Here is a 22,344-nt window from a genome sequence, read left to right on the forward strand (position 1 = left end):
TTAGTATGCCTTAACGCCTTGGAAACGAAATTATAAAAACCTGAGGTCCTTCTATCATGTAACAATGAATCTACCCTGTTAGGAGATTTCTTTTCAACAGACTATGTTCCTCATGTATATATCAAACCAAGATTGATACCCGGGGACCTCCTGGGGCTTACCTAATGGTGCGATGAGTCGACGAGTCATCCGGGGAAGATTCTAGAGTGTGGATGCCTGAGGCATCCACAGCTTGGCCACTGCCAAATATAGAGAAAGAAACGAGGTAAAAGCTACAAACTGGGGAGAATTAGAGTAAGTTCATTCTGAAAATGCAAGTAAAAGCAAAAGCAGAAGAGTCTAGAATAATACCGAGAGAGCTGCAGGGGTTGCCTGAACGACATGGAAGTTGCTGGATCACCGTAGAAACTCTCCACCAGAAATTTTTGGAAACACAAAAGGAACTGGCCCGCCTCTTCGACTCTTTCTCTCCATCTCTCCTCTTTGCTTTGGTTCTTCTCCCCCCCAGAGCTTCTTCTTTTCTAATTACTTTGCTTTCTTGTAAGATATCATCCCCCTTGTTCTTCTCAGACCGCTTCCAACTTCACCCCCACCCCCCACCGCTTGATCAGACTCTGCATCTGCATCTCTCTGCATATTCCTCAATTGCGAGAAATTTGATTTCTAACTCAAGTCTTTCAGAATTACTATCCGCCATCATGTCTGAGACCTTCGAGTTCCAGGCTGAGATCTCTCAGCTGCTCTCGCTGATCATTAACACCGTCTACTCCAACAAGGAAATTTTCCTTCGTGAGTTGATCTCCAACGCTTCCGATGCTCTCGACAAGATCCGCTATGAGGCTCTCTCCGACCCCTCTAAGCTCGACTCCAACAAGGATCTGCGCATCGACATCATCCCCGACCTGGAGAACAAGACCCTTACCATCCGCGATACCGGTATTGGTATGACCAAGGCTGTAAGTCTCTGATCCGAGAGTTGCGTCAAATCACTCTCTCCCTATGTCTATTTGTCCACCCATACTCATACCCATCTCTTTTAGGATCTGATCAACAACCTTGGAACAATTGCCCGCTCCGGCACCAAGCAGTTCATGGAGGCTCTGTCCGCCGGTGCTGATATCTCCATGATCGGCCAGTTCGGTGTCGGTTTCTACTCTGCCTACCTCGTCGCTGACCGTGTCACCTTTGTGTCCAAGCACAACGATGACGAGCAGTACATCTGGGAGTCCGCCGCCGGTGGCACTTTCACCCTTAAGGAGGACACCGAGGGCGAGCAGCTCGGCCGCGGTTCCAAGATCATCCTTCACTTGAAGGATGAGCAGATGGACTACCTCAACGAGGCCCGCATCAAGGAGGTTGTTCGCAAGCACTCCGAGTTCATCTCCTACCCCATCTACCTTCACGTCCTGAAGGAGACCGAGACCGAGGTCCCCGATGAGGAGGCCGAGGAGACCAAGGAGGAGGATGATGAGAAGAAGCCCAAGGTCGAGGAGGTCGATGAGGAGGAGGAGAAGAAGGAGAAGAAGACCAAGACCGTCAAGGAGTCCAAGATCGAGGAGGAGGAGCTCAACAAGACCAAGCCCATCTGGACCCGCAACCCCGCCGACATCACCACTGAGGAGTACGCCTCCTTCTACAAGTCCCTCTCCAACGACTGGGAGGACCACCTCGGTGTCAAGCACTTCTCCGTTGAGGGTCAGCTTGAGTTCCGCGCTATTCTCTTCGTTCCCAAGCGCGCTCCCTTCGACCTGTTCGAGACTAAGAAGACCAAGAACAACATCAAGCTCTACGTTCGCCGTGTCTTCATCACCGACGATGCTACTGACCTCATCCCCGAGTGGCTCAGCTTCGTCAAGGGTGTCGTCGACTCCGAGGACCTGCCCCTCAACCTGTCCCGTGAGACTCTCCAGCAGAACAAGATCATGAAGGTCATCAAGAAGAACATCGTCAAGAAGACCCTTGAGCTCTTCGTCGAGATCTCCGAGGACCGTGAGCAGTTCGACAAGTTCTACCAGGCCTTCAGCAAGAACATCAAGCTCGGTATCCACGAGGACGCCCAGAACCGCCCCACTCTGGCCAAGCTCCTCCGTTACCAGTCTACCAAGTCCGGTGACGAGCAGACCTCGCTCGCTGACTACATCACCCGCATGCCCGAGCACCAGAAGAACATGTACTACATCACCGGCGAGTCCATCAAGGCTGTTGCCAACTCTCCCTTCTTGGATACCCTCAAGCAGAAGAACTTCGAGGTTCTCTTCCTGGTTGACCCCATTGACGAGTACGCCTTCACCCAGCTGAAGGAGTACGACGGCAAGAAGCTCGTCGACATCACCAAGGACTTCGAGCTCGAGGAGACCGAGGAGGAGAAGACCCAGCGCGAGACTGAGGAGAAGGAGTTCGAGGAGCTCGCCAAGGCCCTCAAGAACGTTCTCGGCGACAAGGTCGAGAAGGTTGTTGTCTCCTCCAAGCTGGTTGGCTCCCCCTGCGCCATCCGTACCGGCCAGTTCGGTTGGTCCGCCAACATGGAGCGTATCATGAAGGCCCAGGCCCTCCGTGACACCTCCATGTCCTCTTACATGTCTTCCAAGAAGACTTTCGAGATCTCCCCCAAGTCTCCCATCATCAAAGAGCTTAAGAAGAAGGTTGAGGCTGATGGCGAGAACGACCGCACCGTCAAGTCCATCACCCAGCTGCTCTTCGAGACCTCCCTGTTGGTCTCTGGCTTCACCATCGAGGAGCCCGCCAGCTTCTCCGAGCGCATCCACAAGCTCGTCTCCCTCGGCCTGAACATCGACGAGGACGAGGCCGCTCCCGCCGCCGAGGCTGCTGCTCCTGCCGAGGCTACCGGCGAGAGCACCATGGAGGAGGTTGATTAGATGAGTTCAGTCAACTCGTTTTTTGCTAATTTTTAAGTCTTACGGGAAATGGGAAATGGGATACGACCCTCTGTGATGTTTTTTATCTTTTCATTTTTATGTGTTCTATAATAGGAACCGGCATCTTTTTATATTTCTCTTCAGGACCAGTAGACTGTAGTGTAGTGTCTTATTGTAGACTTTAGAGCCGTCGTACAGATTTACAAGCTTCATCTCATCCTGTTGGATCTCCCTCTCCAAACATTACATTATTGCGCACTTTAGCAGACCACACCTTTGCCTTCACAATCTTCATATATATTTGAACAGTGAGAATTAAGTAATAATAAATCTCCAACCCCCGTTATCCGTCAAACTGAATGAACCTCAGTAACACTTGGTCGACCAGCTCTAAATTCAGCATAGGGGAATTACGATATATATCTGTCAATGTGTATACATTACATCAATTGGGCGCGTAACTCAGTTGGTAGAGTGTTCGCTTTGCATGCGAAAAGTCCAGCGTTCGAATCGCTGCCCGTCCATTTCTTTTTTTTCTTTTCCATATTTGGTCGCAAGCCCAGCACTGAATCTGCAGTTTTTCTGTGACAATTAATATGCTGCATTCTTTTTTTTTTGGGTCAATTGCATTGTTTTCACCTTGTTCGTGAACTAGTAGCTTATGATAGAATGGGTTCATTTATTCGCTGGGAATCTGAAATTCAGAATCGGCAACCCAGCTGATATATGTATCCCACATGGGAACTGAACTATACTCCGAGAAGAATATGACAGGGCCACGACCAAGACCTCAAATATGTCGTTTGACTCAGCATGGTTGTCTCCGTCACCTTAAATGTGCCTACTCTAGGTTTGCTTGGAAAAGCCATGGGCCTGCCTGATACGCAGTAACCGAGTTAAGGGAAAACATCTTCGACCAATGAAGAAAATTGCTGTAGGCCTCCTCCCTTAAGACTATCCCCGTTCTTACTCACGAGAGCTAATTTATTGACCCAAGCCGTGTCTTCCTTCCCCTAGACCCTTGAGTAGCTACGAGATGAGATGCCTAGAGTCGGTTCGGGCCGGAGGCGAGGTGACGATCATCACCCAAACAGATTTTGCCCATGTTTGTCTTGACCACGACTGATATCAGTTGTGGCATTGAACCTTGGATATATGACGGTTTTTGTATCTCAAGAATTAGTCTACGTGTAGAAATTCAAAAAGGGCCTTCAGGTTCGTATGTTGTATCCATTTTTGCGATCGGGCCTTCTGAGCTGGCGAATAAGAAAACAGAGCTAGGCGCTCCATACAATTAGCATGCACCTATATTCTTGGGCAAGGCAATCGTTCAGCCCTATGGCTGTGTTGGCGGTGCAAAGTCCGATTTTGCTGGTGTAACTCTGCCCCCGATCCCGACAGGCACTGACAATCTTCACATATAGTAAGATGTTGCCCGGCTAAATCATTTCAATGCAACTTCATTGCGTCAATGTGGAAGTATTATGATCAGCTATATTGACCATATACTTCTCCGACCACTATCGACAAGTCAATTGAGAAGCGGTAGGTGTCAACTCGGTCATTCTAATTACTTGCCAACACAAACACGCTACGGCTATTACCTTCCAAGGTTTCTATACAAATTTCCGCTGACTTCCATTCTCTTTGTATAACATTAAAAGCCCAATCACCTCGTGGCTTAAGCTTAAATTGAACCTCCCTTGGCATTGCCATGAAACCCGCAACAGTCATTGCCCACAGCACCTTCTGACTATGGATTCCGACAATACTAATATCCCACTTAAACCAGTTCCCAGACATCTCCAAATTTGTTCTTGAAAACACTGACTTGTGAAGCCGCATCAGCTAGAGCAGAAGAGCCTGGGCCCCCCAAAGTGAAATCCCAAGTGCTAAAGCCGCTTTCTAGGTCCCTAAAATAGAGGTTGCCACTGTCACTTCCGATGTGCAGGTGGCCATCATGTGCGGGGAACACATGAGTGTGATTTCCAGAAGAGAAAGCCGGAGAAATCCTGATACGATCTTTACTTATCAAGACGACCGGATAATCGGGGAAATGGCACTGTCGACGGTCGTCGTCGGCTTTTTCGATGACAAAGGCTGTACGCCCCGTAGCAGATGCGCCGACTCGATTGTTCTTTGCGTACCAGTATAGATGTGGTGTCGCCTTGCTTCGGATAAAGAATCTGTCAGGTCAATTAGCCTTCTGAACTCTCCGCTTGAGAAAGACACGTAGACTGACGTATGACCACTGATAGGGTCCCTCTGAGGCAATGAAGGAAGTGGCCAGAGTCGGGGCCGGTCCCCAGTCCCAAGGTCCGGTAAATACGTAAAGAACATTTTACCCCTGAATGAGCTGGTAGGTTCATTATCGTTGAGACATTTGGCGGCTTGATCTCCCAGATCATTTTTGCTATAAGTAAACAGATGGGGGGAGAGCCGACGGAATGATGCATATTCGCGCTTAGAGGAGGCTTCTTGGATGGCTCTCCACCACGCATTTGCCAATTCAAAGCTAGCAAATGTAATTAAAGACCTCCATGTGTCCCTATCTGTGGTCTTAATTACAGTTAGCCTCAACTTGTGCGGGGGTAAATATCTTATGAAGAACCAACATTAACAATATAGGCGTAGAAAGGGGACGCATTCAGAGATTCCGTGGTCATTTTTGGTGAATAGTAGTTCACACGTTCACACACATAGACAGTGAAAGCACGATCGATTTTGAGGATATATCAGGGTTGGTGTCTCGCTTGTTCCTTCAGCTGGAATCCATAAGCATTCTGAGGATGAATCCTGTAAATCTATGATAATTGCACTTACGATTCTAGAAACTTGAACCCGTATGACGTTTAGATGCATAACCTCAGAAGAAAGCTGTGGCTTGCGTCACATCCTCCTTCATTTCCTCAGAGCTAGGTAAAGCATGTTGAAAATCCCAGTTAGTTTCCTAACCCTAATTGGGATGCACCGCTCCTGCAGTTTGATCATACTCCTGTTGTCGTCAGTATACAACTGGCTATCACACTAAATAAGCGTCTCGACATTCCAATCTAGCCTTCTTCCAGTCCGTTTTTGCTTCTTGTTATGGATTCTCACTATTTCTTTGTAATTTATCATACTAGGGGTATACGAAAAAGAAGTACATAAATAGGGGCATTATATGCATGAAAAAGACAGGGACAATCTAATTTATCACTTTCTATAGTATATAACTAGGATTTTCATATCTATAATATTTTTTATAGTATTATTCTTGTCTCCCATGAATGCTATACATGTCTTTATATCTGTATTTAATACGGTATAAGCCCGGCTCCACTCTATAAGAAGTCGGATTTTATATACTATAGCTCACCTGTAAGCGCTTCATTAAAGCTTTTCTGTAAGCTTGAGCTTTGTCTAAAGCATCTGCTTCTTAGGTAGTACTCATTAAAGCGTTTTTAAGCTTCACCTACCGCTCAATTCTCATTTACCTCTTACGAGCTTTTAATATACAACTAACATGGCTTTGGTTGTCGGAAAATCAACCATGTCTCCCATATTTCCGGAGATACTAGATTCATGAAGTGTGAAGAGTTTCTTTCGAACTTAGGTTAGATATTAGTTATCTGCCCTCTTATTGATTTCCGAGATCTGGCGGTCCTCTACGACTGACGTCATGTCATCTCCCTGACATCAATATCTGATTTCACAATTGCATCAGATGGAATACAACGGAGTACGAAGCAATCTCGTTGAGTAAAACTTGATTGTCTTTAACATTCAACAGAAAAGTAGCGTTAGTGATATCGTTAATAATCTAATGATATAATTTAACCACACGATTTAACGATATTGTTCGGCTCATTGAGCTCATTCCCACTATCGTCATGCCAGCCACAATCAGAGCAAAGTTCCTGCCTTTTGGAGCTCGCAGACCTACCTTCATCCGGTCTCTACGTGTCGAGCAGCGTGGGTTTGCGCAAGCCGCAAACCCCGGGAGCATACCTGCAGTCAGAACTCGATCGCTGTAAATTAGGGACAACGTTGAAGCTAACTTGGGCTGGGGCCAGGAAAATGATACGCCTTTCACAATACCAATTGCGGAAGAGAGCTTTCGAACATACAATTTCGATCCGCCGCCATATTCTGTCGAGACAACGAAAAACCAACTCAAGCAGCTTTATCGTGACATGACAACAATAAGGTTCGTACTGGGGTAGAGCCTGCTCACTTACGTATGCTGATATGTCTTAGGCGCATGGAGCTAGCTGCCGATCAATTGTACAAAGAGAGAAAGATCCGTGGCTTCTGTCACCTGTCGACTGGACAAGAGGCAGTTGCAGTCGGGATCGAGCACGCAATCAGCAAAGAAGACAAACTTATCACTGCATACCGCTCTCACGGGTTCACGTATATGCGCGGCGGTACGATCAGATCAATCATCGGCGAACTGCTCGGTCGCCGGGATGGGATAGCGCATGGGAAAGGTGGATCGATGCACATGTACTCCAAAAGCTTCTTTGGCGGAAATGGCATCGTAGGTGCGAATGTGCCACTGGGGGCTGGCATAGCGTTTGCCCAGCAGTATGACGAGACAGGCAATGTCACAATTAATCTGTATGGAGATGGAGCTGCGAACCAAGGACAGGTTCACGAATCTTTCAATATGGCGAAGTTGTGGAATCTGCCTGTCATGTTCGGCTGCGAGAGTAAGTCTGTGCTATTTTTCCTAGCTGATTTCATCCCTCTGACTGCAAGGCGAATAGACAACAAGTATGGAATGGGGACGTCTGCCGAAAGAGCTTCTGCCATGACGGAGTACTATAAACGGGGTCATTACATCCCTGGTCTTCGGGTAGATGGGATGGACGTTCTAGCCGTAATGGCTGCAGTCAAACATGGGCGTGATTTCGTCAAAAGGGGCAATGGCCCCCTCGTCTATGAGTATGTCACTTATCGATTCGCCGGTCACTCTATGTCCGACCCTGGAATTGCCTACCGTACTCGAGAGGAAATGCGAAAAAATCGTGCAAATGATCCACTTACATACTTGAAGACGAGGTTGGTGGACTGGGGCATAATGACGGAAGATGAAGCCAAGGCTATGGAAAAGGAAGTGAAAACGACCATCAAAGACGAAGTCGAACATGCCCAGCAGATGCCCGCTCCGGAGGCAAGTCTCGATATTTTGTTCGAAGACATCTATGTACCCGGCAGTGAACCTGCGCAGAGGCGAGGTAGGACAGTTGATGAGACTTGGTATTAGGGATGAACACTACTGTACTGCCAGGCACATATAGACCCAGAATCAGTCCAAAATAGGGCCCTCCAATCAAACAAAGGATACACAATGCGCACCGATTTGTCGGTTACCACAAGATGAAATAGCCGCAATCGTAATTGTTTAGATGCAGTGTCTCGAAATATGGGGCTATATAACCAAGTGTGAAGTGGCCCCAACCTATTATAACGAGAGCTCTTAAGGGAATAGTATGGGCCCTACCTTGTATAATAACGATTCATGATTCATTAATTCATTCCAAGGTTAGTTAGTTCATGGGATTACAGCAACAGGCCAAGGGTGTTGACCCCTACATTTAGTTCGTAAGAATAGATATGAACAATCTGTTTCATGATTCAAGTTAAAGATCGCCAATTTTCTCAATAATAGCTAGGGTTGTGTTATAGATATCTCCTTCAACATGGGCCATAATTGCTGTTCCCTGCAAATGTAACGTGGATGTAAATGTACCTTCCTCCCCGGAGTAAACGAATGGTTCGCCACTAAGAAGCGAGGTAGACTTCCTTCCAATAATCTTCTCTCTATAGGAATTCTCATTAATAGAGTATTCAGCTGAAAACTCAGTTGACGTAGGGTCGAGTTCGCCCTTAATCTGCGAAGAATCAGCAAACATATATGTACCATCAGATCAAGCAAAGAACGAATATACTCTAAGAGGACCCCAAGCCCAATTATAATCTAATTGTTATTTTTAGTAGAGCTATAGGAGACAATTGCTGTAAGCACTTACTCCGACTTGACATTATAAAGCTTGATATAGGATACGGTAGCTTTTCGGAGACAAAGGTTTCTTTTGAAGAGAAAAGAAAAAGTGATTTATCTAGTAGACAAAGTTGGTTTCTTACGAAGATGACCTTCAGTAACTATATGCGGTCGATCTAGGTGATTGATAACTAATGCTTTACATTATTATGACGTGTTCCGGTCTATGGAGTTTCTATCAACTTGGCACGACTCCCGAGGGTCAACGTTGGAAATCCGGTTAATTACTAACCGGCATATTCTACCTACAGTGGTGTTGCATGAGTATTTGCACCCCGGTACATCTGCCATTTACCGCTTTTCCATACCGCCTGCCTATTCCTACTAGTATAAACCCCACGCGCGCGCGCGCAGCGCGTAGTATAGCTACTATATAATTTACCCCCCTTTTCCCCTATTTTTTACCTTTCTAATTCTCTATACTACTATAGCCCGCGGCCCGGAGCTTCCCTTATACGTTCGTAAGCGTATATATAAGCTAAAGCGCTTAGTAAAATAGGGTGCTAAGCGCATTTAAGTCTCATCCAATAACGTGCCACGATTACCATTCCCACCTTGGAACCTTCTAAGGTTGGCCGAATCACCATGACTTCACCCTCCGTTTTTAGCGATCACGTTGACTCCGATTCCACCCCCCTACCTCAGATCCCTCAGATGGATAAAGACCAGGCCCAGGATGAGATGTCTTTCACTTCCCTTATGTCCGCCCTTCCCGCAGACCGCATTGTGCGGACTTTTTCACGCTTTAAAGGCCTACGGCTTAAAGCTGAGCAGTTACTAAAGTCTCTACAAGAGAAGGGAGATGGAAACCAGTTTATCGTCGTCCTCAATCTGTCGGCACGAACAATTAAAAAGCTCGATGAAGAGCATCAGAGCAGTCTAGGGGGCATTAATTATCGCTTTCAGTGGGAGGGGACGACAGGGCTGATCAAAGTGGTCCCGTCAGAGCGTCATGACGGAATCACAAACCAAATCAGTCGAGCAATCGACATGAAGCTTATTGCAATGGGACTTAGGTGGTCAGAGATGGTCTGGACTGGAACATCTACATATAAGCCCACCGCTGGTGCAGGTAAACAGGGAGACCAAGCATTCTTGCCACCAATTCGCTGTCCCAATGGGCTTCCCAGTGGGTCATGGCCGACTTTTGTAATCGAGACAGGTGTTTCCGAATCCCTCCCTCGGCTTCGCGAAGACGCTAAGAGATGGTTTATCATTTCCCAAGGTCTAGTGCGCATTGTTATCATTATGTCGATTAAGTTGACCGAAGTCACCTTTGAAAAATGGCAACTGGCCCCCACCAATGCTCCATGCCCACTCACTCGAGCATATCTTGATGGACTCCGCACCCAGCCCCTCAATGTTCCTCCACTTGTTACCCAGCCGATTCCCACTCAGCAGCCATACTCAGCGCAGGAGGTCTACGTCCAGCCTAACAATGTTGTCGGGGCCCCGTTAAGTATTCCATTTGCTGCTATTTACGACCGACCTCCAGGACCAGGGGAACATGATATCCTTATCAACGCCAATGATTTTCTTGAAATTACTGAGAAGTTATTCTGATATGTTCTGGTTTGCTATCAGGCTCACTGCCGATCTTCCCCATGTGCTTCTTTACCTTTCTGTGTAATGTTAATTGAGATAGTTCTACAAAGAACCGTGCCACTATTGACCTATAATCTATCGTATTTTCTACCTACAAATATTCAGGCTTCATACACCAACATATTACTAATATTAGTTTCTGACCCCTGGCCGGGATGGGATATACCGGAATCGCAATAAATATAGGTATGCTAGTAACCTTGATTTAATACCTTGGTTTAGCTGGGAGTATCCGAGCGGCGGTCCCGTAACGGGGGTGAGAAATCACTCACCCTCGGTCGCGCGACGTCAAGACGGTGCTCGCCTATTTTTTATCCGGGCGATATCACTAAACTGCTGTGTAACTAGTTATAATGACTTACTTTGTTGTTTGGTGAGTGACCTCCAGCTAATTTTTCAATATTAAGTTTGATTCTCCTAGGCTGCCCTCCTTTTTTTTTCTTTCTAAGGACATGTGTCAACTAGTAGAAATTAGTACCGGAGATTGTGATAAAAAAAACCAGTACGGGAGGGGAAGGGCACGTCAGCAGTTCAGGGGCGTGTAGGATTATTCAGGTGTAGAATAGTGGTGTTCAGGGCATTCAGGTGAATGGGCTGCATACAACAGTGAGGATTCGCTGGTGGTCACCCACCCAACTACTACCTAGGTAACTCACCGGCGTGTGGCTTGCTAGTAGTTTTATGCTGAGACCAAGCAAGTTTATCAGCTCTTACTATCCCACCCACTCACCACCCAATCAATTATATCCTATAATTATTTCTCATATGTAGCATAATGCCTGTTCAAAATAGCAAGCATCGCAACATCTCACACCTAACTTGACGATCAGGGGAATATAGAAAGTTCGCACTGTACCAAGTAAATTTCGTGATTGCCCCTCAGGATGATGCACGCGAGAAGATATTGTCGGAAAAGTACTTTCAATTATTTAAGGAAGAGCCTATGCGACTTGCTAGGGAAAAGAAAAGAAAGATGGAACATTTGTCCAAAGGTGAGCCCACAGGGTTTGAGGATCAACCTCCTCAGACAGGGTTGTTCAAGGTATTGGCGCGCTATGTGCCCTACTTTCGCAACCCGCAACGTGTTTTGGTTTTCAAGCTGGACTGCTTGTTGTTGACGTGGACTTTTATTGCTGGGATTTTGAAAGAAATGGATCAAAGTGCGACTGCTCAAGCTTATGTTTCGGGCATGAAGGAATCTTTGAACTTGTATGGAAATGAATTGATCAACTTCAATACGCTCTTCTCTGTTGGATATGCCATCGGTTTGATTCCAGGTCAACTTATCCAGACTAAGGTGAGTAGTCTTGGAAGGTCGACAAATTATACTCAACTAACAGTTTTCCAAGGTTCGCCCTTCTATTTTTCTTCCATTCTGTGAGATATCATGGGGAATCCTGGTCACCTGGTAAGTAGAAGCTAAATTACTCTATTCAACATATACTGATGACTTTGAACAGTATTGCCCAGGCACCAAACGCTCAAACAATATACGCATTGCGTATCCTACTCGGATTATTTTCTGCGGTCTTCTGGCCTACTGCTGTATCTATGATCTTCAACTGGTACACACCAGCGGAGCTAGCGAAAAGAATAGCCTTCTTCAACGTATCAGACGCGGCAGGTGGTATGTTCTTAAGCGCGCTTCAAGCCACCCTTTACACCAACATGAATGGCGTGGTATCGCCGGATGGCAATGGCTATTCATTGTCTCGGGTACAATAACTATTGGGCAAGGACTGCTCGGCCTCGGTATCATCCCAGACTCACCAGTTCTCACTCGCGCTATCTGGCTTACGGATACGGAGAGACGCCTTGCACGAAAGCGTATGGCTGACTTTGGCGCCAATACCTCAAACATGATTTCTACCAAGGTTGTAGTCCAGAAGCTGCGGAAACTCACCTTCCACCCTGTGACATATTTCTTCTCGGCTGCTTTTGCCTTGCAAGCCTGGGCCAACCGAGCCAATTCTTATTTCACTCTTTATCTCAAAGCGCTGGAAGACTCGTCAGGAAACCTACGTTTCAGTACATACCAAGTCAACGCGATTCCTATGGGCGGCTATGCTCTCCAGATCCTCATCAATTTGGGCCTAAATGCACTATCTGATTGGAAGCACTGGCGCTGGCAGATCAGTGTTGCGCCGGCGTTTTTGCTCGGCATTGTGCTTAGTGTCTTGAGTGCCTGGCCCTCAGATTGGAGGGTCATCATCACCTTTTATTTCCTTACATATGCGACAAATGCAGGGAGTCCATCACTTTTGGCATGGATGGCTGAACTCCTCAAAAAGGAACCGGAAGCGCGGTCTATCATTGTTGCGCTGACGGTGACAATTGTATACATTGGCCATGCCACAATTCCGATCCGCGTTTGGAGGACGAGTGACTCACCTCGTTATCCAATTGGATTCCCTCTTGCGACTGGCTTTATCTTCTCGTCTATATTTGTTCAACTTGGTATGCTTTGGTGGGGAAGACAAAACACGCAACTGGTTAGGTACGGATACGACGCGTCCAATGCTTCGACCAGGCTGGACGAAGAGAGCTCTGGGCCCACTTAAGAAGTAAGTGGTACAGCACAGTCAGCACAGTGATTCAAACCATATTTGGAAATATCGAGACCCGGGGTTTTCTTCGCAGGCAATATAGTTACTAGTTATATAGAGAGAACGATGAAACAGCCGTAGCTTATACAGGGCTTGGTAGAATTGAAGTCTGCTCTGGGGAATACAAAGCTATTCGAGCATAGCAGTGAACTGGTAAAGCCGTCAATGATGAGTAAATCCAGGAGCATAGCGACAAATGGCTTCTTGTATGGTTAGATCGGGTCCTAAAACCCACTCGTATTTGAAAGCCCGGGCGCGGTTCTGCTGGTGGTCGAAGCTGTTGCCATCTGTGTCCTCGGGCTTATCCATCCTAGTCGGATCCTGTTTAACCCTCTTGCTTTCAGGTTCCACCTATCCAAACATGGTTAGCCATATTCCATTCGAACCAGCAACAATAGTATCACGCACCTGCTTGTCTTCTTTCCCGATTACATCGCAGATCTGAGGGTCTGTAGACTGACACACCCAGCAGGAATCTCCAGCGAGCCGTTTGATCTCAGCTTTTGTGGCGGTCGAAAAGAGGTCAGATTTCGGACAAGACTCAGTTGATGCCAACGACATGGCAGAGGAAGATTTTGTGTGCCTAGATGCAAGATACCTAGTGGTATGAGGGCGTCGTGATGGCGTCGTGAGGACGAACTGAGCTCAGATGACTGTCTCACCTCGCTGAGGTTCTCGGAGAGAAGCAAAACTGGTGAAACGCCCAGAGGAACGCCTTGGTGCCAGAGGGGCCCACTCCCACCCGAATTGGCTCTTGACCCAGCGCCCAAGGCCCCGGGCAACACGGCCAGATTGCTGGACGGTGTTAACAGTGGCCTGAGCTTCGGGGCCAGGGGGTGAGACGAAGAAGGGGGAGGGGAGAGCGCGCGGGCAGTCGATACCCCCGTTTATTACGCACTCACCCTACTCACCCGAGTCGCGCGATGCTAAAGCGGCCCTCGATTCATTCTCACCTGGCGGCAACCAAGCCCTAACTGACCTCTATCGTACGACAAGGTTGGATATGAAATTATGTGGCATATGTATGTTGTGACAGCTAATTTCTTATCAAATATCTATGAAAGAAATACATATAAGGAAAGACATAAGAGTATTTATAGAAAAGCCACTAAAAAGACCACTAAAAAGACCACTAAAAAGACCACTAAAAAGACCACTAAAAAGACCACTAAAAAGACCACTAAAAAGCCTACCAAAAATGCTGTATAAAGAGGCTAACTATTCATATATACTACATACATGTTTGTATCTAATGTAGGCGGTATCCCGACTAGGCCGGTTGTCCGTCGGCCTTGACCTTAGGAAGCAGCTCCGGTCCCATGAGTCCTAGCGTATCCTCCACAAGGTCAACAACACACGCACCACTCAGAATACGCAGAACGGAGATATCGACGTTCAATTGCTTTATAAACCAAGATCGCGCCTCGACCGCAACAAGAGAATCCACTCCGAGCTTAACAATAGCGACATTGTCGTCCATATCACCTGGATTGAGTTGCAACAGAACAACCAAGCGGGCAGAGAAGCATTCTATATGCATTCAAGTTAGATGTAGGAAGGTGAAGGAGGGTCGCTTGATCGCATACCTTGGATGATTTTCCTGGCCTGTGCTTTGCTTGTCGCCTCGGCCAGCTGCACCTTGACAGGCACTATGGATCGTTTTGCACCACCACTGGTCTCCATCTCTTCTTCTTCAACCTTCCATAAGTGGCAGAACTTGGGGTTTGATCGCCAGAGCACTCGATCATCGATCTCTGGGTTGATCGCCCGGAGGCCAGTAATAATGTCTGGCTTGCGCCCCGAGTGAGGAGGACTAGCTAGCACAGCTTCCCCAAAGAGCTGATGGAAGTCCGCGACCGAGAGAGGGTAGGCTCCCAATGCGTTCAAAGCTCCAGATTTGAGCTGGCCAGTGCGCGTGATGTATCCGGCTCCAATAATGGCGCCAATATGCATGACTGACCCGGCCAGGCCTTGAGCTCTTCTCTGACCCACCAAGGAGGCCATATAGCCATTGGCCGCAGCGTAGTTGCTCTGTCCACTGCTACCAACCACCAAGCTAAGCGATGAAAACAGAATAAAGAAGTGGAGTGGATGATTGTCGCCAAACACCTCGTGAAGGTACCGACTACCGTCCACCTTGGGCTTCATTACGGTCAGTAGATCGTCAAGCTCCATGTTCGACAACATGATATCTTGCATGACCATGGCCGCATTTGCCACACCTGCAATGGGTGGGAAGGACTGACAGATCTCCTCGTAGACGGCCCGTACTGATGCCTTGTTTGTGACATCCGTTGCACAGACCTTGATGGTTGCACCTGCAGCCTTCATAATATCAAGCCATTTCTGCCCAACTTTGGGATTCCGACTGGTCAAAACAAGATGTCTGGCTCCGTTCTGGACGAACCATTCGCACAGCGACTGTCCGAGATCTCCGGTCAGCCCAACAAGGAGATACGTCTTGTCTGCGGGGAACGAGATTCCATGGTCCACAGGTGAAACATCGACGGGGACAGTATCATCAGCACCCCAGTCGACGATTGTAAATGCTTCTTTGTCTTCCGGGCTAAGATGGGGAACTTGTCTGGCGGTGCGCGTGAGCCTGTCCACGTGAGGTCCGGAAAGTGCTTGATACGCGTCAGGTGGTACCCCTGTAAGCAGATCGTGCAGTGACGCACCCTGAAGACAGGGCCTAGAGAAGGAGGTCTGTGACAACAAGGTAGTTGCAGTGTGAACTTGGCAGAAGTTCGGAAGAGCGGAGGTCAAACGCTTATGCAAGTTATCCTGAGTGGGTCCCGAGGAGGATAGATTCAGGAATGCTGATATGTTAGAGGGTATTTTGGCCCTCAGCACATTCTTGAATTCCAGAGGGTGAATGAAAATGGACAGGGCATCTTCCTTCAACCGCAGGTCATCGGTGACGGTGAATACGCATATGCCCTCCTTATCGGCGCGAGACCGTAAGATCTCGAGAAGCTCTGTTTCAACTCCCAGAGTCAATATTGTTTCACCTTTGGTGGCGGTCGAGAGGACGGTGTGGGCAATTAGCTCCCAGACTAGTCGAAGCAGTAGGGATTTTTCTTGTCCAGATACCACCGTGACGGAGACAACGTACTCCTGTGGAACAACAACAAGCGACGAATTTGACGTTGAAAGAGCAAAGACAGTCTCATTGGTATCCATACACCTGCCGATGATAGGGAAGAGATACTGCCCACCCACTAGCCTGAGCGCCGAGAGACAAGAGTACAACACGCATATAGATACAGAGTGCTCTGACGACGAATTAATGCTGGAGGAACCTTCCGTGACAAGTCTGAAACCTCCGGATGACGACTCCGAGTAAGCGATAGAGACCATGTCGGTGGTCGGTGAAACCTCATACGATATCTGTCGTTGCTTGGAGTTATATCGGCTGTTCTGGGCTTCCTGTTGGTATATGCGTGGAACCAACAAACGACCGTCTTTGCTCGTACAGAATTCAGGCTCAGTTGTCCACAGGATCTGGTCAAGAGTGCCTTCGCGTTCCCAAATTTGAGTGACACGGAGACGCAAGAGCATTTCAGACAGACGCCGACCGTCCAGCGCCTCTGTAGCAGAGCCATCTTCGACGTCGAGGAACTGCAGTCGAAGTTCCTTTCGCTCATTGCTGGCAGATCGGCCTAGCCCAACCATCATATTGTTGTAGGGTTCTGTGCTCTTGCAGCCACGGGTGACCCAGAGCAAATTGCGATAATTTGCGAAGAGTGTCTTCACGGCCTCTAGTCGACTGGCAGACATCTCCTTGAAAATGGAGAACTCCAATTCAGTCAGGACAAGGATTGTGGTCGGTAGGTTATTATCTCCGAAGAGGTCATTCACTTCCTCCAGTGTCTCGATGGTTGTTATCGTGCGGAAACGCTGGCCAACCATGCACTGGACATCTGTCGACAGTCTGGCAGTCTCAAGCGTTGTTCCGCCTACAATGAGAAGATCTTCCATTTCAGCATCCAGTGTAGTCCTCGAAAAAAGGGGCTGTCGAAGGAAGGCAACACGGTCATCAACTGCCTGCGTGACTGAAACTGAAAATGGATTGGCAAGTCCATCCTGGGACATGGCGACCGTGTCAAGTCCCGAATACCCTGTTTTTTGCAGCAAAGAATGCCACTGGGCCGTTGATAATGTTGGTGCCCACTTCTTGTTTTCTTCCTGGCTATGCCACCAGCTAGGGAGACCGCCCATCAGGAACCTGATTCGGCTGGGCTCCTGGTCTGTCAGTTCAAGGAGCACCAAGTACCCACCTGGCTTCAGCAGGGAACGGACACTTTGTAGGGCTTTCCCAATGTCCTTGGCAGCGCGAATGACGTTCAAAGCGACGACAGCGTCATACGAGTGCTCCTCGTACCCCTGGCTGTTTGCTTCTTTCTCCATATCGAAGGGTTTGAAGAACATTTTGTTAGTATAACCGCTGAACATCTCCTGGGCCTTTTCGGAGAAAGCTTTTGAGGTATCAGTGTATGTGTAGGATTTGAAGGCAAAACCAAGATGGTCGAGGATCATCTTAGTTGTCCCTCCAGTGCCGGCCCCTGATGTTTATTGTTAGACGATGATAATACTTAAGACGGGACGGAACTGACCGATGTCAATAATATTCATCTGAGGATACCGATGGGAGATTTGCTTGATAAGGCGAGCAGCCCAGGTGTTGGCCACGGAGAACCCAAGTCCTTCGGCGTACAATTTGTCCAGCATATCGTCCTTGATGAGATGCTCTATGGGATTTGACTCTCCTCTAACGATAGATGGATAAGCTTGTCCCATGAATTTGATGAGTTGTAGGTCAATATCGTCGGGGTATCTGTCAAATATCCGTTGTATCTCTTCCTTCGTGTCGTTTGCCCAGTCGGCCTCGCAATGTCGTCGCTTGCCACTGGCCACCTCCGAAACCAGGTGACTAGCCCATGCAAGTAGTTGTTGGTAATACAACGCGGCGTTGCACTCATGCATAGCCGATACCTCAGACCTGAGATTCTTCAAGTAGAAGTGGGCCGCTCGTTCACACGCGCGGGCACGATCCATTTCGTCGGCCGTGGCGCGAGAGTCTATCATGACGGAACTCGCATCAGGGTCTGCTGGTGCCCAAACCTCTTCAGAGAAAATGTTGCGGTCGTCCGCTTCAGTCGCCTTTGTGAAGGGTACCGTTGAGACAGACTCAATTTGGACAAAAGCGTTCCCTGTATCGGTGTATATGGTAACGTTTCCGGCCTCTGAAAAATTGGGAACACTCCCATAAAACGACAATATTTCAGACTGGTGGAAATGGTATGGATTGATTCTGACGCTGCGAATGCCAGTCGGTACTTGTAGACTCCAGAGACTTCCATCGCCGGGGTGGCTAGCGGCCGCAGACAAGGCCTGAAATGCGACGTCTAAAAATGCAGGATGCACGATCGAGTTCTCGGGCGATATTTGAGGCTGAAAACAACCATACGAGTGGCCCATCTTGCGCTCCAGTCGGGAAATAGACCGGAACGCCCCAGTATATCCGTACCCTAGCTCATAGAGTGTGCTGTAGAATTCATCGACGTCGACAGAAACCATATTTGGCAGGGCATCATCAAGAGCGCGGCCGGGAAGCACGCTGGCCTCTGATAGTCCTAAGAGCAATGAAACAGATCCACTAGCAATCCGACTCAATTTATCTGTCTCCTCGTTCGTCGGGGATTGCACTGTCCAGTTTGCACTGAAGATTTGATCGCCTGAACCGCTGTGTGTCAGTGTCCGTTCAATATCCGACAAGGTTAAAACCACCTCAGCGCCCGTAGTCTCATCGCTGAACGAGATGGCCCGATGAATGGCCAAGTCGCAGACTTCGATAAGCCGTACCTGCTCGGCTTGCGCCTTCAATAATGCCGCCTCGCACGCCATCACCACATATGCCGCACCGGGAAGCACCGCCCGACCCTGTAGACGGTGGTCGGAGAGCCATGGAATCTCCTTGGGAATAAGGAAATTTCGCCATGCTACCTCCGTATCCGTGGCATCGCCGTATGGAACACCGAGTAGACTATGCACTGGCCCAGGTCGGTTGCGCCCTGCCCTTTCCTTACGACACTCGAACCAGTATGATCGTTCATGGTCCCAAGGATAGGTTGGTATATCCCGTACAAAAGATACCTTGCTTGCGTTGGAGAAGAACGTCCGGTCATAGCCGGCGAAGTCGACTGTACCAGGCCCACAGTAAGTCCACAACATCCCCAAGGCCTCCGCAAACACGGTAAGGTCGTTCTTCCTCCGCGAAAGAACTCCGCCGTATGGCAGTTTGGCCTCACTTAGGTCCTGCATTGTTTGCAGAACGGGCGATTGAAGGGCTGGGTGTGGGCCGACTTCGAGCCCTACATCAAATCCCCCTACTCGCATGGTGAGCGCAGCCTCCAGTGCTCCAGCAAATAGAACGGGTTGGGTCATATTAGCGACCCAGTATTCGCCGGAGATCCCAGCCCAAGCTTCTGACATTGCTTCGCCCGGATAGACGCTGGAAAACCAAACGGGCGAAGAACCTTCGGGCGACAATGGGCGAATATCGCACGATCGCAATGCGTCTAGGTAGGGTTGTGCGCAGGGTAGCATATGATGCGAGTGATATCCCATATCGACCTTCAGCACCCGGGCAAACTTGTTATGCTCATCCAAATGTAGCCTCGCCTCGTTAATGGCATCATCGTCCCCGGAGATAGTTACGCTTGTCGAAGAGTTACACGCAGCCACCAAAATACGCCCATGGAAACCGGGATCTTCGCATAGTTCACGGGCTTCATCTGGTGATAGCCCAACTGCCATAGTTGCTCCCCGTTGTCCCTCTTTTCCACCTGCGAGCTTCGTATAAACACCGCGATAGTAAGCGATACGGATGGCATCAGATGCTGTGACGAGGCCGGCCGCGTATGCAGCGCCAATTTCACCGGACGAGTGTCCCACGACGGTATGAAAGCGAATACCAGCACTCTGTAACATGTCGACAAGCAAGATTTGGACGGCGGTGCAAAGGGGCTGGGAGATAGCAGGTTCCCCAATGCGGCTGTTCTCCGGCGATTTCACGAGCTCTTCTTCAACTGTCCATGATGGACGGTCATTCTCTCGTGGAAGGGTTGCCAATGAATTATCCAGGGATTGCACTATCTCACGAGCTCTGGGGGAGGCTCGGAGCAGCTCCTGGCCCATACCCGCCCACTGTGCGCCTTGTCCTGTGAAAACACCGAAAATTCGTCCATCACGTTTGAGAGATGGCTTGACACCGACCGGGTTTTCCGTTGTTGACAGCTTGATGCTCAGCTTAGATAGAAGGTCGTCGGTACTGAGTGCCGTGATTGCTGTTCGCACGCTGAAGATTGACCGTTTGTATTGCAGAGTGGAAGCGAGACTGCGCAGGTCTACATCGGTACCAGACTTCAGATACTCGGAAAAGTTCTGCAGTATTGACACGAGGGTCCGCTCCGATTGAGCTGAGAAGACAAATGGCGTCGTCACTGTTGACGTTTGCTCGCCAGGCTCCGCGTGGACTCCTCTCGTGTCTTCATAACTTTCCAAGATCGCGTGTCCGTTTGCACCGCCAAAGCCTATCATGGTGTAATGGTTAGCAGTCGTCTCAAAAGTTTTGGGGACCTATTGCTGTGCAGTGCCTGGTACTAACCAAAACTATTAACACTTACCCGTCTTGGTACACTCTTGTCGAGGACGGGCCATGGCGTCAGGGCTGTAGCTAGGCGAAGATGCTTTGCATAAGGTGCTACCGCGGGGCTCAGGTGATCAAACAGCATGTTTGGCGGAATATAGCCGTGTTTAATCGCTAGAGCCGCTTTGAGCAAGCCCGCAAGACCAGCAGTACCCTCGGTGTGGCCGATGACAGTCTTGATAGATCCAATATGGATAGCATCATCCTCGCCAAGGCCCTCCTCCCGTCCCCCAAAAAAGGCATTATGCACCGCCTCAGCCTCCCTAGGATCCCCGGCCTTTGTCCCAGTCCCATGAGCTTCGAAATATTGAGGTCTATCCTCTCGCCTAGAGACATCCAGTCCGGCCCGCTGGTATGTCTTTCGAATTAGGTCAGCCTGGGCTGCGCTGCTGGGCATGGTGATACCGCGCGTGCGGCCGTCCTGGTTGATGCCGGTTTCGCGGACAATACAGTCAATTGGATCGCCGTCTGCTATCGCCGCGCTTAACGTTTTTAGCACAATAGCGCCAACACCTTCGCCTCGGGCGTATCCATTTGCACTCGCATCCCACATCTTCGCACGGCCGTCGGGACAAATCATTTTCAGGTGACTGAGAATGAGATAGTTCGCTAAAAGCCAGAATTAGCTAGAGCCCACCAGACTTGAGACGGTAGGAAACGGAGGGGTCATACGGGGTGAGATAATCAAACTTGCACCACAAGCGACAGCCACCGATGACTCTCCACTTCGGAGCGACTGCACAGCGAGATGAAGAGCCACCATGCTAGAGGAGCAAGCAGTGTCAATAGTCACAGACGGCCCGTGCCAGTCAAAAAAGTAGGAGATGCGGTTTGAATGAATGCTGCGTGAGAGACCGGTGCCCGCATACTTCGGTATGCAGTCGATATCACCCTGCACCACATCAGTATAGTCGCAGCTCATCAGCCCTACATACACGGCTGTTGAAGAACCCTGGAGGCTTTCAAGCGTCAGACCAGCAGACTCCAGTCCCTCATAGACGGTCTCCAGGAGCAATCGTTGCTGCGGGTCAATCGCCTCTGCCTCTGCTGGCTGGATGTTGAAGAATTGGGGGTCGAATTTGCGGATATCTTCCTCCAAGAAGTGGCTATACTTGGTTATGTTGCTACCATGATGTGGTCCATTTGCGTAGTGGTAGCCTTCCCAGTTGAATCGGTCTTTGGGGATCTCAGTCAGACAGTCCCGGGGATCTCGCAGCAGCTCCCAGAGACGAGAGGCACTACTCGCATTTCCTGGGAACCGACAGCCACTGCCAATAATAGCGATAGGTTCATTCGGACAGGGTGCCATATTATCTATGCTTGATTATTGGAAAATAATGATTCATAAAGTACGAAGAAGAACACCAAGAGCCATGTGGGTATGTATATATATAGCGGGTGTGGTTTTTTTAGGGGTTTCTCTTCGGTGTCAAATCTACATAATCTACACCACGACGTGTGGCATAATCCCCTGTGCTTCATTGACTCCCATGTGTA

General features: G+C 48.8%; 7 protein-coding genes across 7 annotated transcripts; 4 read left to right on the plus strand and 3 right to left on the minus strand.

Annotated features, from left to right (window-relative positions):
• The first annotated feature begins 495 nt into the window (after positions 1-495).
• hsp90 (chaperone Hsp90) lies at positions 496-2,888 on the plus strand. Its single transcript, XM_002557362.2, has 3 exons — positions 496-540; positions 682-956; positions 1,041-2,888. The coding sequence occupies exons 2-3, from the start codon at positions 699-701 to the stop codon at positions 2,874-2,876; spliced, it is 2,094 nt and encodes a 697-aa protein (XP_002557408.1). The 5' UTR covers positions 496-540; positions 682-698; the 3' UTR covers positions 2,877-2,888.
• Positions 2,889-4,659: 1,771 nt separating this feature from the next.
• N7525_001978 (uncharacterized protein) lies at positions 4,660-5,542 on the minus strand (the record flags this gene model as incomplete). Its single annotated transcript, XM_061212122.1, has 3 exons — positions 4,660-5,062; positions 5,119-5,428; positions 5,488-5,542. The coding sequence occupies 3 exons, from the start codon at positions 5,540-5,542 to the stop codon at positions 4,660-4,662; spliced, it is 768 nt and encodes a 255-aa protein (XP_061071348.1).
• Positions 5,543-6,748: 1,206 nt separating this feature from the next.
• On the plus strand, positions 6,749-8,127 carry N7525_001979 (uncharacterized protein; the record flags this gene model as incomplete). The annotated part of the gene is made up of 4 exons (XM_002557360.1): positions 6,749-6,834; positions 6,898-7,065; positions 7,116-7,570; positions 7,628-8,127. 4 exons carry the CDS (start codon positions 6,749-6,751, stop codon positions 8,125-8,127), a joined length of 1,209 nt encoding a protein of 402 aa, XP_002557406.1.
• Positions 8,128-9,510: 1,383 nt separating this feature from the next.
• On the plus strand, positions 9,511-10,488 carry N7525_001980 (uncharacterized protein; the record flags this gene model as incomplete). Its single annotated transcript, XM_002557359.2, has 1 exon — positions 9,511-10,488. The coding sequence occupies one exon, from the start codon at positions 9,511-9,513 to the stop codon at positions 10,486-10,488; it is 978 nt and encodes a 325-aa protein (XP_002557405.2).
• Positions 10,489-11,503: 1,015 nt separating this feature from the next.
• On the plus strand, positions 11,504-13,091 carry N7525_001981 (uncharacterized protein; the record flags this gene model as incomplete). Its single annotated transcript, XM_061212123.1, has 4 exons — positions 11,504-11,827; positions 11,880-11,938; positions 11,991-12,157; positions 12,268-13,091. The coding sequence occupies 4 exons, from the start codon at positions 11,504-11,506 to the stop codon at positions 13,089-13,091; spliced, it is 1,374 nt and encodes a 457-aa protein (XP_061071349.1).
• A 207-nt stretch (positions 13,092-13,298) lies between these two features.
• On the minus strand, positions 13,299-13,697 carry N7525_001982 (uncharacterized protein; the record flags this gene model as incomplete). The annotated part of the gene is made up of 2 exons (XM_061212124.1): positions 13,299-13,487; positions 13,545-13,697. The coding sequence occupies 2 exons, from the start codon at positions 13,695-13,697 to the stop codon at positions 13,299-13,301; spliced, it is 342 nt and encodes a 113-aa protein (XP_061071350.1).
• Positions 13,698-14,406: 709 nt separating this feature from the next.
• N7525_001983 (putative polyketide synthase) lies at positions 14,407-22,156 on the minus strand (the record flags this gene model as incomplete). Its single annotated transcript, XM_061212125.1, has 5 exons — positions 14,407-14,666; positions 14,723-17,701; positions 17,753-20,731; positions 20,806-21,456; positions 21,520-22,156. 5 exons carry the CDS (start codon positions 22,154-22,156, stop codon positions 14,407-14,409), a joined length of 7,506 nt encoding a protein of 2,501 aa, XP_061071351.1.
• Positions 22,157-22,344: the final 188 nt, after the last annotated feature.

The sequence above is a fragment of the Penicillium rubens genome (genome assembly GCF_028828025.1).
Source record: "Penicillium rubens strain IBT 27055 chromosome Unknown utg000001l_segment0_segment0, whole genome shotgun sequence".
NCBI lineage: Eukaryota > Fungi > Ascomycota > Eurotiomycetes > Eurotiales > Aspergillaceae > Penicillium > Penicillium rubens.